Here is a 16,046-nt window from a genome sequence, read left to right on the forward strand (position 1 = left end):
CTCCTCTCTCTTGTTGTGCTGTTGTAATTTTAGACTTCTTTTAATACTGGTAGCCAGATTTTGTTCATTTTCATGGTCTCTTCCTTTCTGTTGAAATTGTCCACATGCTTCTTGTGTATTTCAGTGGCTTCTCTGTGTAGTCCGACATGGTGGTTGTTGGTGTGGTCCAGCACTTCTGTGTTCTCAAATAATATGCTGTGTCCAGGTTGGTTCATCGTGTGCTCTGCTCTGGCTGACTTCTCTGGTTGAAGGAATCTGCAGTGCCTTCCATGTTCCTTGATGCGTGTCTGGGCAATGCTGCTGCGTTTGGGGGTCCCCACATAGACTTCTTGTCCACAGCTGGATGGTACACAATGGTAGACTCCTGCAGAGGTGAGAGGATCCCTCTTGTCCTTGGCTGAACGGAGCATTGGTTGGATGTTCTTGGTGGGTCTGGAGATAGTTCGTATGTTGTGTTTCCTCCTCAGCTTCTTCCCTCTGCGGTCAGTGGTTCCCTGGATGTCTGGCAAGGACACTTTCCCTCTGGGTGGGTCTACACTAGTTTTAATTGTGCGAATGCTCCCCTGGTCACAATAAGAAGAAGGTCCCGAAAGGTTCCCGGCCTATTTCTTTAAATATAGGCGGAGACGAAGCTCGCCCCCTCCCACCGAGAAGGGGCGGGGCTTCAGGGTCCGAGTCCCCGCCCCTCCCTCCCTCCCTCCCCCCTCCCTCCCAGGCGGCGGAGGGAAAGCGAAACCGAAAGCGGGGGAAGGGGCCGAAGCTTCTTTGGGGAGTGGGGGGGCTCTCTTGCCGGCTTCCCTCCGGCCTCGCCCCGCGGCAGGTGAGTGCTCCCGGCTGGGGACCTTGGGGGGGGGGGGGTGGAGGGGGAGGGGTTGGTGCCCCCTCGAGGAACTCCCCCCATGTGCTTCTGTGCCCCCCCCCGAGAGAGACGCCGCTCCCCCCTTTAGGCATCCTGTGCCCCCCCCTCCGCCCCAGAATGGCTGTCAGGTTGCCCACCCTCGACCCCCAGGCAATCAGAAGGGGAGGCAGGGGAGGGGGCCCTCCGTCAAGCCCAGCCCCCCCCCCGGCATGGGTGAAGGAGGAAGAGCCCTGGCCCCTCGGACAGCGTGTCCCCCAGCCCCCCCTGAACGTGGAGCCCGTCCAGAACCACAACAGCACGCTGGAAGGAGATGGTCGTGCCCCCCCCCCCCCCCCCCCCACTCTCTCTGCCCATTGGATTCCTTGGCTCTCTGAAGGCGGCTGGGTCCCTCCATGAGTATCAGAGTGGTCGCCCTGGTAAAGGGGGGGGGGTCTCGCCCCTCCCTCAAGGGGTCTCCATACTGCAGAGAAAGGGACCGGACCCTTATGTACCCCCCCCCCCAAAGACGGGGGGGGCTCCCATCTGCTCTACAGAACTCCAGGGACCAAGCTTGACCCCACTCGGGGCTTCCGCTCACCACAGCAAGATCACTCACAGACCTGGCTGGGGGCGCAAGGTATGGTTGACCCCCCCCCCCCCCCCCGTGTCCCCAGCTAGGTCTGTGCATGACCCACAAGGAAATGCAACACCTCACAACACAAAGCGCCACCGAGGAAGGGAGGGTGGCTTGGGAACACCCCCCCCCCTCATTGCTTGCTTCCTCAACTCCCCTCCCCTCCCCTCCAGGAGGATGTCGGAGCCCCTCTGCCTGGTGAGCCCCCGCCTCGGCCTGAACCCCACAACCCTGGCCCGCCTGAGGGCCCTCCCCGGACCCCTCCTCCTGCTGGGCATCTGGGGGCCCCGCGGCACTGGCAAGTCCTTCCTCCTGGACCAGCTGGCAGGACATGGCACAGGTGAGCCCACCTTCCAGGTGGGGAGGGGTACTTTGGGTCTCTGGGGGGGGTGAGTCCTTCATTGCCCCTCCCTCCCTCTCTTCCTTTTGCCCCACACAGGCTTTGGCCCCACACCAGGCCTCTGGCTACGATGGCTGCCCCACCCGACCCGGCCGGGCACGACGCTGGTCCTGCTGGACTCGGAAGGCCTTCGGGAACAAAGCGAGGTGGGGGTGAGGCTCAAGGGGGGTCCACTTGGGGGGGGGGAAGAGGGGACTTTCCTTCAGAGCGATGGGAGCTGTGGCCCCAAACATCCAGAGGCACCTGGGCAGGGATGGGAGTGGCGGTGGAAACCGTTGTGTTAGTCGTCCACGCTGCCTGTTGCGGTTGTGCAGTCCTTACCTGTCATCTTTCTGGGCAAAGTTCAAGGTATTGGTTTGTCATACCTTGCCTCGAGCCACAACAATAATAATATTGTTGTACCTGCCAGCAGGCGAAACAGGTAATATTGTTATTGTTGTTGTGCATTATTAATAATACAAAACAATAATAATATTGTTGTACTTGCCAGCAGGTGAGGCAGGTATTATTATTATTATTGTTGTTGTGTATTATTAATAATACATAACAAGAATAATATTGTTGTACTTGTCAGTCGGCATGTCAACCGGCAAGGCAGGTAATATTATTGTTGTTGTGTATTATTAATAATACAAAACAACAATAATATTGTTGTACCTGGCAGCAGGTGAGGTAGGTATTATTATTATTATTATTATTGTGTATTATTAATTAGTATTAATAATAATATTGTTGTACCTGCCAGCAGGCAAGGCAGGTAATATTATTGTTGTTGTGCATTATTAATAATACAAAACAATGATAATATTGTTGTACTTGCCAGCAGGTGAGGCAGGTATTATTATTATTGTTGTTGTTGTGTATTATTAATAATACATAACAAGAATAGTATTGTTGTACTTGTCAGTCGGCATGTCAACCAGCAAGGCAGGTAATATTATTGTTGTTGTGTATTATTAATAATACAAAACAACAATAATATTGTTGTACCTGGCAGCAGGTGAGGTAGGTATTATTATTATTATTATTATTATTGTGTATTATTAATTAGTATTAATAATAATATTGTTGTAGTTGACAGCAGGCGAGGCAGGTAATATTGTTGTTGTGTGTTATTAATAATACACAACAACAATAATATTGTTGTACTCGCAGCTGGCAAGGCAGGTAATATTATTGTTGTGTGTTATTAATAATACACAACAACAATAATATTGTTGTACTCACAGCTGGCAAGGCAGGTAATATTGTTGTTGTGTGTTATTAATAATACACAACAACAATAATATTGTTGTACTCGCAGCTGGCAAGGCAGGTAATATTGTTGTTGTGTGTTATTAATAATACACAACAACAATAATATTGTACTCGCAGCTGGCGAGGCAGGTAATATTGTTGTTGTGTGTTATAAATAATACACAACAACAATAATATTGTTGTACTCGCAGCTGGCGAGGCAGGTAATATTGTTGTTGTGTGTTATAAATAATACACAACAACAATAATATTGTTGTACTCGCAGCTGGCGAGGCAGGTAATATTGTTGTTGTGTGTTATAAATAATACACAACAACAATAATATTGTTGTACTCACAGCTGGCAAGGCAGGTAATATTGTTGTTGTTGTGTTATTAATAATACACAACAACAATAATATTGTTGTACTCGCAGCTGGCAAGGCAGGTAATATTGTTGTTGTGTGTTATTAATAATACACAACAACAATAATATTGTTGTACTCGCAGCTGGCAAGGCAGGTAATATTGTTGTTGTGTGTTATAAATAATACACAACAACAATAATATTGTTATTATTAATAATTCACAACAACAATAATATTGTTGTACCTGCCAGCAGTGTATTATTGTTATTGTTATTGTTATATCTTTCCTGCCCCACCTTCCCTCTAATTTTGCTCAAGGTGGCAGGCATGACCACCCCCTGCTATCCTCACAACAACCTTGTGAGGTCGGCCAAGCTGAGGGATGACCGCCTGGCGCAGCAGCATCCAAGGGGTTGTGGGGCCGTGTGTGTCCCTGGCCTCTAAGTTGGGGTCTCTGTCGCCCTTTACTTCCCTTGAGAACCCCCAAATCTGCCTCTGTAGGCACCGTGCCCTTCTGTTAGCCCTTGCCTTGGCACCCTGGTGGCCCCTTGACCGGCCTTTGCCCCTTGACCTTTCCCCTTGTTGCAGGGCGGTGAGGACCCCTCCTCAGGGCTCTTCTGCCTCAGCGTCCTGCTCTGCACCGTCTTCGTTTTCAACTCCCGAGGAGCGGAGGAGCCCCAGCGGGAACTGGACCGGCTCTCGTATCCTTCCCAGGAGAGGCATCTTTCCTTCAGGAAGACCCCTCCCCTCTGCATGGGCCTTTCCCCTCAAAGCCTTTGGGGAGGCCCACCCTTCAGAGACGGCACCCCTTTCCTTGACCAGTGCCTCCAGCGGCTGCCTCGAGGGCCTTCTCCGCAGGGTCCGCGTCCTGGAGGACTGTCCCCAGGAGAACATCTTCCTCCTGAGCAGCGTCCTCCCGGATTTCGTGTGGTGCCTCCGCGACGCGGGCCCCGACCACCTTTGGGACGAGCTTCTCCAGGCCACCGGCCACGACATGGACACCCTGCTCTCCTCCTCGGACTGTGCGTATGGTAGCACCCAATGGGTTATTATTTATTTATTTATTTATTTATTTATTTATTGTGTCATGCAACCGAACAGTTGTATTACATTTTTGACATCACAAACAAACAAACATACAAAAGACAGAGTTTGAAAGCTTGGTAGTTGATTAAATGTCAGTTGACCAGTATCTGGCCACTTGGAGTGCCTCTGGTGTTGCCGCAAGAAGAAGGTCCTCCATGGTGCATGTGGCAGGGCTCAGGGGGCATTGCAGCAGGTGGTCAGTGGTTTGCTCTTCTCCGCACTTGCATGTCGTGGATTCCACTTTGTGGCCCCATTTCTGAGGGTTGGCTCTGCATCTCGTGGTGCCAGAGCGCAGTCTGTTCAGCGCCTTCCAAGTCTGTGTGCCCAGGGGGGAGTCTCTCATTTGGTATCAGCCATGGATTGAGGTTCTGGGTTTTAGCCTGCCACTTTTGGACTCTTGCTTGCTGAGGTGTTTCAGCTAGTGTCTCTGTAGATCTTAGAAAACTATTTCTAGATTTAAGTCGTTGACATGCTGGCTGATACCCAAACAAGGGATGAGCTGGAGATGTCTCTGCCTTGGTCCTTTCACTATTGGCTGCTACTTCCTGGCGGATGTCAGGTGGTGCAATACCGGCTAGACAGTGTAGTTTCTCCAGTGGTGTAGGGCGCAGACACCCCGTGATAATGCGGCATGTCTCATTAAGAGCCACATCCACTGTTTTAGCGTGGTGAGATGTGTTCCACACTGGGCATGCATACTCAGCAGCAGAGTAGCATAGCGCAAGGGTGGATGTCTTCACTGTGTCTGGTTGTGATTCCCAGGTTGTGCCAGTAAGCATTCGTATGATTGTTTCTAGCACCCACGTTTTGTTTGATATTCAGGCAGTGCTTCTTGTAGGTCAGGACACGGTCCAGAGTGACTCCCAGGTATTTGGGTGTGCTGCAATGCTCCAGTGGGATTCCTTCCCAGGTAATAATCCTCAGAGCTCGGGATGCTTGTCTGTTCTTGAGATGAAAAGCACATGTCTGTGTTTTAGATGGATTAGTGATCAGCTGGTTTTCCCTGTAATAGACAGTAAGGGCACCTACAGTTTCGGAGAGATTCTGTTCTACCATCTCAAAGCTCCCTGCTTGAGCAGTGATGGCAGGATCATCAGCATAGATGAAGCTCTCTGTCCCTTCTGGCAGTGGCTGGTCATTTGTGTGGATGTTGAACATGGATGGAGCAAGCACGCTCCCCTGAGGCAGGCCGTTCTTCTGTTTCCGCCATCTGCTTCTCTGGCCCTGGAACTCAACAAAGAAGCTCCTGTTTTGTAGCAGGTTTCCTATGAGGCGGGTGAGGTGGTCGTCCTTTGTGATATTATACATTTTTCTCAGGAGGAGGCAGTGGTGGTTCACAGTCTCATAATCCGCTGACAAGTCTATGAAGACGGCTCCTGTGATCTGCTGCCTTTCAAAGCCATCTTCTATGTGCTGAGTCAGGTTCAGCACTTGCGATGTGTAGCTTTTGCCTTTCCTGAAGCCAGCTTGCTGTGGGATCAGACAGGGGCCCATTTCTGTAATTCTATGCAAAATAAGTCTCTCCAGAACTTTGTAGAGGTGGCACAACAGATTAGTCTGTAGCTTTTTGGGTCATTACGGTCTTTGCCTGGCTTCAAGATGGCGATGACTCTTGCTTTCCTCCAGATTTTGGGGATCTGACAGAATGCAGTGCAGTTGTTCATCATCTCCGAGGGGTCTTGTTGGAGGATTTCATGGCCAGAATCATTGGGAGGCTGTTCCGTGGTTTCTGGGCTGTATGGCCAATGTGCTCTAGCAGCACTTTCTCCTGAGGTTTCGCCTGCTTTGCCCCCAGATTCAGAGGAGTCCCCCGGGCGCCGCATCCAGAGGCTCTTCCCGTCCCAGAAGGCCTTCTGCTTCCGCCCCCCGGACCTCGACGAGAGTGAAAAGGATCTCTTCCCATCGGAGTGGATCCACCCTGTTTTCCAGAAGCAGATGGGAGACTTTCGGGACTACGTTCTGAGCAGAGAGCCCAAGGCGGGAATCAGCGGGGAAGGTGGGTCTGCCTTTGCGATGGAGCTCAGCCACTCCTCTTTTTTGGGGTGGGGGGCATTCTTCCATCAGAGATAGCGCTGCATGAGGAGGCTGACCCTTTGTTCCTCGTCTCTCAGTCTTGTGCTCCAGGCTGCAACGCTTCGTGGGCGCTTTGTCCCGGGACCGGCCCATCCTTCTGAGTGAAACCTTCCAAAGTTGGGAAGCGGAAGCACCAGAATCCTGCTGGGTATGGCGGGGCGCAACGGAGGGGTGCGGGGTGGCCCCTCCCATGCAACCGGCCCTCTTAGAATACAATAACAGAGGAGAAGAACTTGCGTTGTCATTGTACATCGTACAACAAAATTAAATGCTACTCCCAATACACGTGATAGACGTAGCATTACAAAAACAAAACATCCATCCTTCCACTTTCTTTTTAAAATTTTTTTTAATATTATACACACACAGAAATACGAATATTTTGTTGAAATGTACATAGAAAGTGGGAGAACACTAAGTTTATAGGAAAGTAGGAAAATATTAAGAATAAGTAGAGATAAGAAAAAAAAATGAAAAGAGAAAAAAAGATATATATATATATATTAAAGTTGAAGTCCTTTGGCCACATCATGAGGAGACAGGAAAGCCTAGAGAAGACAATGATGCTGGGGAAAGTGGAAGGCAAAAGGAAGAGGGGCCAACCAAGGGCAAGATGGATGGATGGCATCCTTGAAGTGACTGGACTGACCTTGAGGGAGCTGGGGGTGGTAACGGCCGACAGGGAGCTCTGGCGTAGGCTGGTCCATGAGGTCACGAAGAGTCGGAGACGACTGAACGTATGAACAACAACAACAATATATATTATACAAAAATATCTTAAAATAGAATATATATATATATATATATATATATATCACATACAAAAATAACTAAAAATTAGAAAAAATAGAAAAAAAGCTTTAAAAAAGTCCTTTGACTTCCATTCTGTGTCTTCACCTATATTACATAACTAGCCGTCCCCTGCCACGCATTGCTGTGGCCCACTCTGGTGGTCCTGGGGGTTCTGTGTGGGAGGTTTGGCCCAATTCTATCATTGGTGGGGTTTGGAATGCTCTGTGATTGTAGGTGAACTATAAATCCCAGCAACTACAACTCCCAAATGTCAAGATCCTATATTCCCCAAACTCCACCAGTGTTCACATTTGGGCATATTAACAATTTGTGCCAAGTTTGGTCAAGATCCATCATTGTTTGAGTCCACAGTGATCTCTGGGTGTAGGTGAACTACAACTCCAAAACTCAAGGTCAATGCCCACCAAACCCTTCCAGTATTTTCTGTTGGTCGTGGGAGTTCTGTGTGCCAAGTTTGGTTCAATTCCATCGTTGGTGGGGTTCAGAACACTCTTTGATTGTAGGTGAACTATAAATCCCAGCAACTACAACTCCCAAATGACAAAATCAATTTTTTTGAGTGAAGGACATACATTGGGTTGTTAGGTGCCTTGTGTCCAAATTTGGTGTCAATTCGTCCAGTGGCTTTTGAGTTATGTTAATCCCACAAACGAACATGACATTTTTATTTATCTATTATTATTATTATTATTATTAATTAATTTTTCATTTCCCTCTAAAAACTCCTTTTTAATCATAGACAAAGAAAAAACAGAGATAAATGTATTAAAGATAATAGAATCATAAACTGATTGGGGGGGGCAACATCCTTCCACATTCTGATCACTATTGCACAACCCCTCATGCCACATCAATGTGAAACCAAGCAAGTTCTCCTGTTTTCTGCAACAGGAAGAGGAAGCAGAGGAGCGTTTCCTGGCCCCCGAGGCCCCCAGGGAAGTCCTAGTGGAGGAAGAGGTCCCCAGGGGCTCCGAAGCCCACATCTGGGGGGCCCAGGTAGGAAATCTGGGGAGAAGGGCAGGGGGCAGCTGGATCCTGTGCCTCTTGCGCCAATGGAATGGGCCTTGACCGTCCAGCAGCCAAGCAGTGGCAAGGGTCAGGCTCTCCGGGGCAAGGCTGGAGAGAGATGGCCACCTCTTTGGATGGAAAGATCTGCCTTGTTTTGCAGGAAGAGGAATGGCGGGAGGAAGAAGAAGTAAACAAGTGGAGGGACCCCGGTCCAGGCGAGGCTGCAGAAGAGGTAGGGAGGTCTCTCTGTCTTCCTTCCTTCCTTCCTTCCTTCCTTCCTTCCCAATTTCCTTCTTTCTCATAAACACAGGGGGCTTTGGAACCGATCCATCGATCCACTGGCCCCTCAATCCCTCCCTCCCTCCCGGCCTATCTCTCCTCCAATGGACGGCAGCCAGGTTGCTCACTGGAGTGGGGTACAGGGAGCATGGGGCCCCCCAGTTATGCCAGCTCCACTGGCTGCCGGTCTACTGCCGAGCACAATTCAAAGTGCTGGCTTTTGCCCATAGAGCCCTAAATGGACCCGATCCAGCTTACTTGTCCGAATGTATCTCCCTCTACGAACTATCAAGGATGTTACGATCCTCCGGGGAGGCCCTGCTCTCAGTCCCACCACCTTTGCAAGTGTGGCTGGAGGTGACAAGAAATGGGGCCTTCTCAATGGTGGCTACACGGCTGTGGAACTCCCTCCCCGACGAAATCAGATCCCCCCCCCCCCCACCTGGCCTTTTATAGAAAACTTAAAAACCTGGGATCAAGCATTTGAGCAGAATATGTAGCAAATGAGGAAAAAAGTGGTTTCATGTGGCCAGCAATGAACTGACCTTTGACTATAATTCTGAACTGGCAGAACTCCTTTAAATTGAGCATTTACAACTATTTTCATTTGCTGTTTCAATTGTAATTGTGTATAATAATGTATTGTTTGCCTGTTGTAAAGCCGCCCTGAGTTCCCCTCCCTCCGGGGGTGAGAAGGGCGAGGTGTAAATGCACAAAATGGATAAATGCATAAATATATATTATCTTTATATCCTGCCTTTCTCCCCACGGGGACTCAAGGCAGCTGAGCTCTCTGTCAGTGTATGTTGAAGTATGTAATGTGTTTTAAATGTAATTTCATGCAGTAGAAATATGGATGTCACAAGATTGTATTGCTGTGATGTATGTTTATGTTGGAGGCTGTGAGAAAGTAGCCCTGAGACACTCTCTGTGCAGAGTTGTGAGAAGATTAGGGAGTGCCTGGTCTCTGCCAAGCAGCTGCAGAATTGTTTACACTTTGACTTCCTTTGTCCTGCGTCCTGTGTGCGTCGTGTCTGCTCGCTTACTGTAATGGATGTGTTTTGGAACTGCTCTAAGTAAATGGAACCTGCTTTGTAACCAGACGTCTCCAGAATCCATGTTTTCTTCTAAGCCTGTGCAAAACTTCCGCTCACGCTAACACTCTCTCCACGCTTCTTCCCTTGCCTTCGCTGGAGGCCTCCCATCACGTCGCGTCAGAAGGCGGACGGGGTGAGGCGCGGAGGGGTGCGTGTAGGGCATAACCAACCCTTCCCACCCCCTTCCCTCCCCCACTTCAGCTGGACGTCCAGCCCCCGCTGGTCCCAAGGGCGGCCTTCCCAGCCATGGAGGCCCCGATGTGCCTGATAGAGAACAGTCCTGGACAGCCGCTCCAGATCAATGCGCAGGCCCTGGGCATCCTGCAGCGCATCCATCAGCCGGTGGTGGTGGTGGCCATCGTAGGGCTCTACCGGACGGGGAAGTCCTACCTGATGAACCGCTTGGCCGGGAGGGGCGCCAGAGGTGAGCGAGGAAGGGCAGGGGCCTGGGCCGGACCATTGGTGGGGGTCCTTCCTGCCTCCGCCCCAAGAGGCGCCTTTCTCCGACTGTCTGGATGGGGCTGCCTGCCCTCCTCTTGTGTCCCTCACTCCTGACCCTGAGAAGCCTCCTTGGGGGGGCGGCTGACCTCTGCTTGCCCTCTGACCCCTCTGGCAGGCTTCTCCCTGGGGGCCACGGTGCAGGCCAACACCAAGGGCATCTGGATGTGGTGCCTCCCCCACCCGCTGAGGGCTGACCAGGCGCTGGTGCTGCTGGACACAGAGGGCCTGGGGGACGTGGAGAAGGTCAGCCGGGATGGGCCCCGCAGGAGGGATTTCCTTCAAGGAAGCCATAGGGAGGGGGCTCCTGGCCGAGCATCTCTCCGGACTGGCTTTGAGTGTCCGCCCCTCTCCTCCTTTGCAGAGCAACACCGAGAACGACTCCTGGATCTTCGCCCTCTCCGTCCTCCTGAGCAGCACCTTTGTCTACAACAGCATGGGCACCATCAACCACTATGCACTGGAGCAGATGCAGTATCCTTCCAGGGAGCCTCTGGGTCTGGGTTGGGTGGCCCTTGGGGCCCCTTCCAGGGCTCATGGAGAAGTACATGGGGGGGGGTGACCTTGGCCCTCCATTTGCAGGAGAAGGCACTCCCTTAGCTGTTGCTCCCAGCTTTGTGACGGAATTATCACGGCACATCAAGATGAAGGCCTCGGACAGGGAGAGCCACGACCTGGCCAGCGCCTTCCCCGCCTTCATTTGGGCCGTGCGCGACTTCACTCTGCAGCTGTGCCTGGAGGACGGGACCCCCATCACGGAGGACCAGTACCTGGAGCGGGCGCTGGAGAGGAGGGCAGGTGGGGCCGGCGGGGACTGGAGGCGGGGGCCAGGCTGGGTGGGAGCCTTTTTGGTGAGACAGGTTGCTGGAGGAGTGCTTCCTTCAGTGCTCAACTCTAGCCTCTGGCATTTTGGAGCATGCCTCCCATCTGCCATGCCTGTTGCTCTAATGTTAAGGGCCCATCTGAGCAGCGTTTGCTCCTTTCTGTGGCCCGGCTGCCCAGCTGGAGTCCCGAGGAGGGTGCGATTGTTGCACCCCAGAGTAGGAACAGGACCCTCTAATCATTAATGACACCACACCTTGCATGAAAAAAGAGTCATCTTTATTTGAAGAATAATTGCCAATAAAAGAGATGAATATAAAGTTGATAAAAGTCCCAAAAGCAAAAAAACCAAATAATATCAAAGATCCCAAAAGCTTCCTGTTTAAATCCAGACGCAAAGAAATATCAAATGCCTTCCATAAAAACCATTGACATAGTCACTGCTAATCCACTTGAAAAGCCAGGAAACTAGATCACAAGAATATCCAAAAGGCTTGACTTGAAAATCCAACAATGCCTGGTCTGAAGGAAATTCCCTAAGAGCTCCATTTAAGCCCAAGAAACTGATTTCTACTCCCCCCAGTCTTTGACCTTAACTGCCGAATTCTCTCTGACCTGCGTAAACATTGGGCCTCTCTATGGTTCTGGCTGATTTCCAGACGGCGGCTGGTCTTATCTATCTCTTCGTTAAATGCAGGTGTGAAGCTATCTTGCAGACTCGAGCCTGGAGAAGGGAGCAAACTTTCCTGCAAACTCGAGCCTGGAATGTTCTCATGAGAACTTAGCCTTTCCCCTGACCCTTCTCGATCAGAGTCCTCGTGGACAACAAGTTAAACATGAGCCAACAATGTGATGTGGCGGCAAAAAAAGCCAATGGGATTTTGGCCTGCATCAATAGGAGCATAGTGTCTAGGTCCAGGGAAGTCATGCTCCCCATGCTCTATTCTGCTTTGGTTAGACCACATCTGGAATATTGTGTCCAATTCTGGGCACCAAAATTCAAGAGAGATATTGACAAGCTGGAATGTGTCCAGAGGAGGGCGACTAAAATGATCAAGGGTCTGGAGAACAAGCCCTATGAGGAGCGGCTTAAGGAACTGGGCATGTTTAGCCTGAAGAAGAGAAGGCTGAGAGGAGATATGATGAGGGCCATGTATACATATGTGAGAGGAAGCCACAGGGAGGAGGGAGCAAGCTTGTTTTCTGCTTCCCTGGAGACTAGGACGCGGAACAATGGCTTCAAACTACAAGAGAGGAGATTCCATCTGAACATTAGGAAGAACTTCCTGACTGTGAGAGCCGTTCAGCAGTGGAACTCTCTGCCCCGGAGGGAGTGTGGTGGAGGCTCCTTCTTTGGAAGCTTTTAAGCAGAGGCTTGATGGCCATCTGTCAGGGGTGATTTGAATGCAATATTCCTGCTTCTTGGCAGAAGGGGGTTGGACTGGATGGCCCATGAGGTCTCTTCCAACTCTTTGATTCTAGGATTCTATGAGAGTCTGTAGTAACCTTATTGTCCAAAGTGTCTCTATTTTGCACCTCATCCTCATTGACATTCAAGAGAGGCACAGGAACATTAGAAGGGGGAAACACTATAACAGATTCAGAGTAAAACACTGATGTGCCTGCGTTTATGTCTCCGCAGAGGCCCCTGAGAGCCAGGACCTGCCCAAGCGGTGCATCCGGGAGCTCTTCCCCAACCGCAAGTGCTTTGTCTTTGACCGGCCGGCTTCGCGGCAGGACCTGGCACACCTGGAGGATCTCCCCGAGTCGCAGCTGAGCCAGGAGTTCTTGCAGCAGGCACAGCGCTTCTGCCGCCACATTCAGGAGAGCGCCAGGACCAAGGCCGTCCAGGGGGGGCACCTGGTGAACGGAACGTGTGAGTGGGCTTCTTGGGGGACACGGTGGGGGCTGGCTCTCATTTAGACGGGATTAGCGCCAGAGCTGTGTATCTCCTTTCCCCCTTGCCCAGTGCTGGCGTCCCTGGCGGAGAGCTACGTGGGAGCCATCCGCAACAAGGAGGTGCCCTGCATCGAGAACGCGGTCCTGGCCCTGGCACAGTTGGAGAATAGGGCCGCTGTGCATGAGGCGGTGCAGCGCTACGACGAAATGGAGGAGCTGATGCGCCCGATGCTGCCCACGGAGGATGTGGCGAGGCTGCTGGTGGCCCATGGCTATTGCGAGGAGGAGGCCCTCCGGGTCTTCATGGGCCGGGCCTTCAGGGACGAGGGCCAGCACTTCCAGAGGCAGCTGGCGGTACATATGGGAGGCTGGCGAGGTGGGGGTGGCGGCTGTAGGGGCCCCATGGGGGTCTTAGGAAGCGTGCCCCACCTCTCTCTCTGCCTTTGCCGACAGGACCAGTTGCAGGCGAAGCTAGGGGCGCTCTGCCGGCGGAACGAGGGGGCCTCTCTGGACCGCTGCCACGCTGTCCTGATGGAGTTGTACCAGGAGGTGGAGGACAACGTTGTGCGCGGGCACTACCTGCAGCCGGGGGGCTACCAGCAGTTCTTGATTGACCGGCAGAGTGTGGTGGAGCGCTTCCACCAGGCAAAGCACAAGGGGCTCATGGTAGGTGGGGTAGCCGGGGGCCCCTCCCTCCCTCCCTCCCTCGCGGGCTCTATCTGTGAACACTGAGCCCCCTTCCCTGTTCCCTCAGGCTGCCAAGGCCCTGCAGGACTTCCTGGCCTCCAAGGAGGAGGCTGCGCAGTCCATCCTGCAGGCGGACCAGACCCTCCAGAAGAAAGAGAAGGAGCTGGAAGGTGAGTGAGTGTCCCTGGGGGCCATGTCACCTGCTCTGCGTGCGCCCCTCTGGAGGACTGGCCGGGAGAGGAAGGGCCTTGCTGGGAGGACAGGTGGCACCTCCCAGTCCTGTTTGCTTCCAATTCCAGCGGAGAAAGTCCGGGCGGAGGCTGCGCAGAGGGAGGCGCAGCTGCAGAGGGAGATGCAAGAACGGGCCGAGCAAATGGCCCGGGAGAAGGAGAGGAGCTTTGAGGAGCACAAGAAGCAGCTGATGGCCAAGATGGAGCAGGAGAGGAGGACCCTCCTGGCCGAGCAGGAGCGGCTGCTGCAGCAACGGCTCCAGGTAGACCCTCCAAAGGCTCCAGGTAGACCCCCCAAAGGCTCCAGGTAGACCCCCCAAAGGCTCCAGGTAGACCCCCCCAAAGGCTCCAGGTAGACCCCCCAAAAGCTCCAGGTAGACCCCCCCAAAGGCTCCAGGTAGACCCCCCAAAGGCTCCAGGTAGACCCCCCAAAGGCTCCAGGTAGACCCCCCAAAGGCTCCAGGTAGACCCCCCCAAAGGCTCCAGGTAGACCCCCCCAAAGGCTCCAGGTAGACCCCCCCCAAAGGCTCCAGGTAGACCCCCCCAAAGGCTCCAGGTAGACCCTCCAAAGGCTCCAGGTAGACCCCCCAAAGGCTCCAGGTAGACCCCCCAAGGGCTCCAGGTAGACTCCCCAAAGGCTCCAGGTAGACCCCCCAAAAGCTCCAGGTAGACCCCCCCAAAGGCTCCAGGTAGACCCCCCAAAGGCTCCAGGTAGACCCCCCAAAGGCTCCAGGTAGACCCCCCAAAGGCTCCAGGTAGACCCCCCCAAAGGCTCCAGGTAGACCCCCCCAAAGGCTCCAGGTAGACCCCCCCCAAAGGCTCCAGGTAGACCCTCCAAAGGCTCCAGGTAGACCCCCCAAAGGCTCCAGGTAGACCCCCCAAGGGCTCCAGGTAGACTCCCCAAAGGCTCCAGGTAGACCCCCCAAAAGCTCCAGGTAGACCCCCCCAAAGGCTCCAGGTAGACCCCCCAAAGGCTCCAGGTAGACCCCCCAAAGGCTCCAGGTAGACCCCCCAAAGGCTCCAGGTAGACCCCCCCAAAGGCTCCAGGTAGACCCCCCAAAGGCTCCAGGTAGACCCCCCCCAAAGGCTCCAGGTAGACCCCCCCAAAGGCTCCAGGTAGACCCCCCAAAGGTTCCAGGTAGACCCCCCCAAAGGCTCCAGGTAGACCCCCCAAAGGCTCCAGGTAGACCCCCCCCAAAGGCTCCGTGCTCCATCCAAGAGGCTGAAAGGCCACCGTCCAAGGGACAGAAACTATGTCCGGACCCCCAAAGCACAGGGGAGTTGCTGTGGAAGGGATGGAGGGGAGGGGCTCCGCTTCCCGCATGCCAACTCACCGTAGATTTATTATGTCACACAATTTCTGTTCCTGGGTTCCTGGCGTCTGAAAGGTGTGGAATGGGGGTCTCTGATGGATGGGGGGGGGGAATAGCACCCCCAGGGCCGTTCCCCTCCCACCCCTTCCCTGACACCTCCTTTCCCGCCCGCCCGCCTCGCAGGAGCAGCGCCGCCTCCAGCAGGAGGGCTTCCACAGGGAGGTCTCCCGAATGCAGGGCGAGATCCAAGGCCTGAGGCACCAGATCCAGAACCAGAGGAGTGGCGGAGGCGGAGGCGGGATCTGCACCATCTGTTGAGGATCCATCAAGGGCAGCCGGTCGACCGCCTTGGCCTCGCTCCAGGCTCCTCTCGGACTTGGCGCCAACTTCTCTTTTAAGCCGCTGCTTTTATCAGTGCCAACCAGACCTGTGTGTGCCAAGTATTTATTATATTGCTTGAAAGGCTTGTTGTCACGATAAACTGCTTTAAAGCAAGACGATATTGCGCGATTTCTGGCTCAAAGGGACCGGCATGAAACCCGGTGGGAGACTGGGGCGAGTCACATCCTCTCAGCCTCGGAGGAAGATCAAGGAAGGAAGCCTCCCTCCCCTTCCAAGAAGGACCAGGCACACCAACCACCATCCTCTCCCACTGTTTCAGTGGGACTTATTTATTTATTTATTTATTTATGTATTGACTTTGCTTCTATACGGCTGTATCTCAAGCCCGAAGGCGACTCACAGCGGTTCACAAACAGTAAAAACA

General features: G+C 52.8%; 1 protein-coding gene across 2 annotated transcripts; it reads left to right on the plus strand.

Annotated features, from left to right (window-relative positions):
- Positions 1-704: 704 nt before the first annotated feature.
- On the plus strand, positions 705-15,775 carry LOC132766364 (guanylate-binding protein 1-like). Of its 2 annotated transcripts, none has more exons than XM_067462061.1 (19): positions 705-820; positions 1,646-1,812; positions 1,912-2,024; positions 4,064-4,176; positions 4,307-4,497; positions 6,357-6,557; positions 6,673-6,782; positions 8,339-8,443; positions 8,616-8,687; positions 10,033-10,255; positions 10,448-10,575; positions 10,694-10,803; positions 10,943-11,127; positions 12,794-13,027; positions 13,121-13,404; positions 13,504-13,716; positions 13,805-13,907; positions 14,037-14,230; positions 15,464-15,775. In XM_067462061.1, the coding sequence occupies exons 2-19, from the start codon at positions 1,650-1,652 to the stop codon at positions 15,596-15,598; spliced, it is 2,877 nt and encodes a 958-aa protein (XP_067318162.1). In that variant the 5' UTR covers positions 705-820; positions 1,646-1,649; the 3' UTR covers positions 15,599-15,775. The 2 variants fall into 2 exon arrangements, with proteins under 2 accessions (XP_067318162.1, XP_067318163.1); XM_067462062.1 differs by having other exon boundaries at positions 1,912-2,018.
- Positions 15,776-16,046: the final 271 nt, after the last annotated feature.

Source organism: Anolis sagrei, chromosome Y (assembly GCF_037176765.1).
Source record: "Anolis sagrei isolate rAnoSag1 chromosome Y, rAnoSag1.mat, whole genome shotgun sequence".
NCBI classification, from domain to species: domain Eukaryota; kingdom Metazoa; phylum Chordata; class Lepidosauria; order Squamata; family Dactyloidae; genus Anolis; species Anolis sagrei.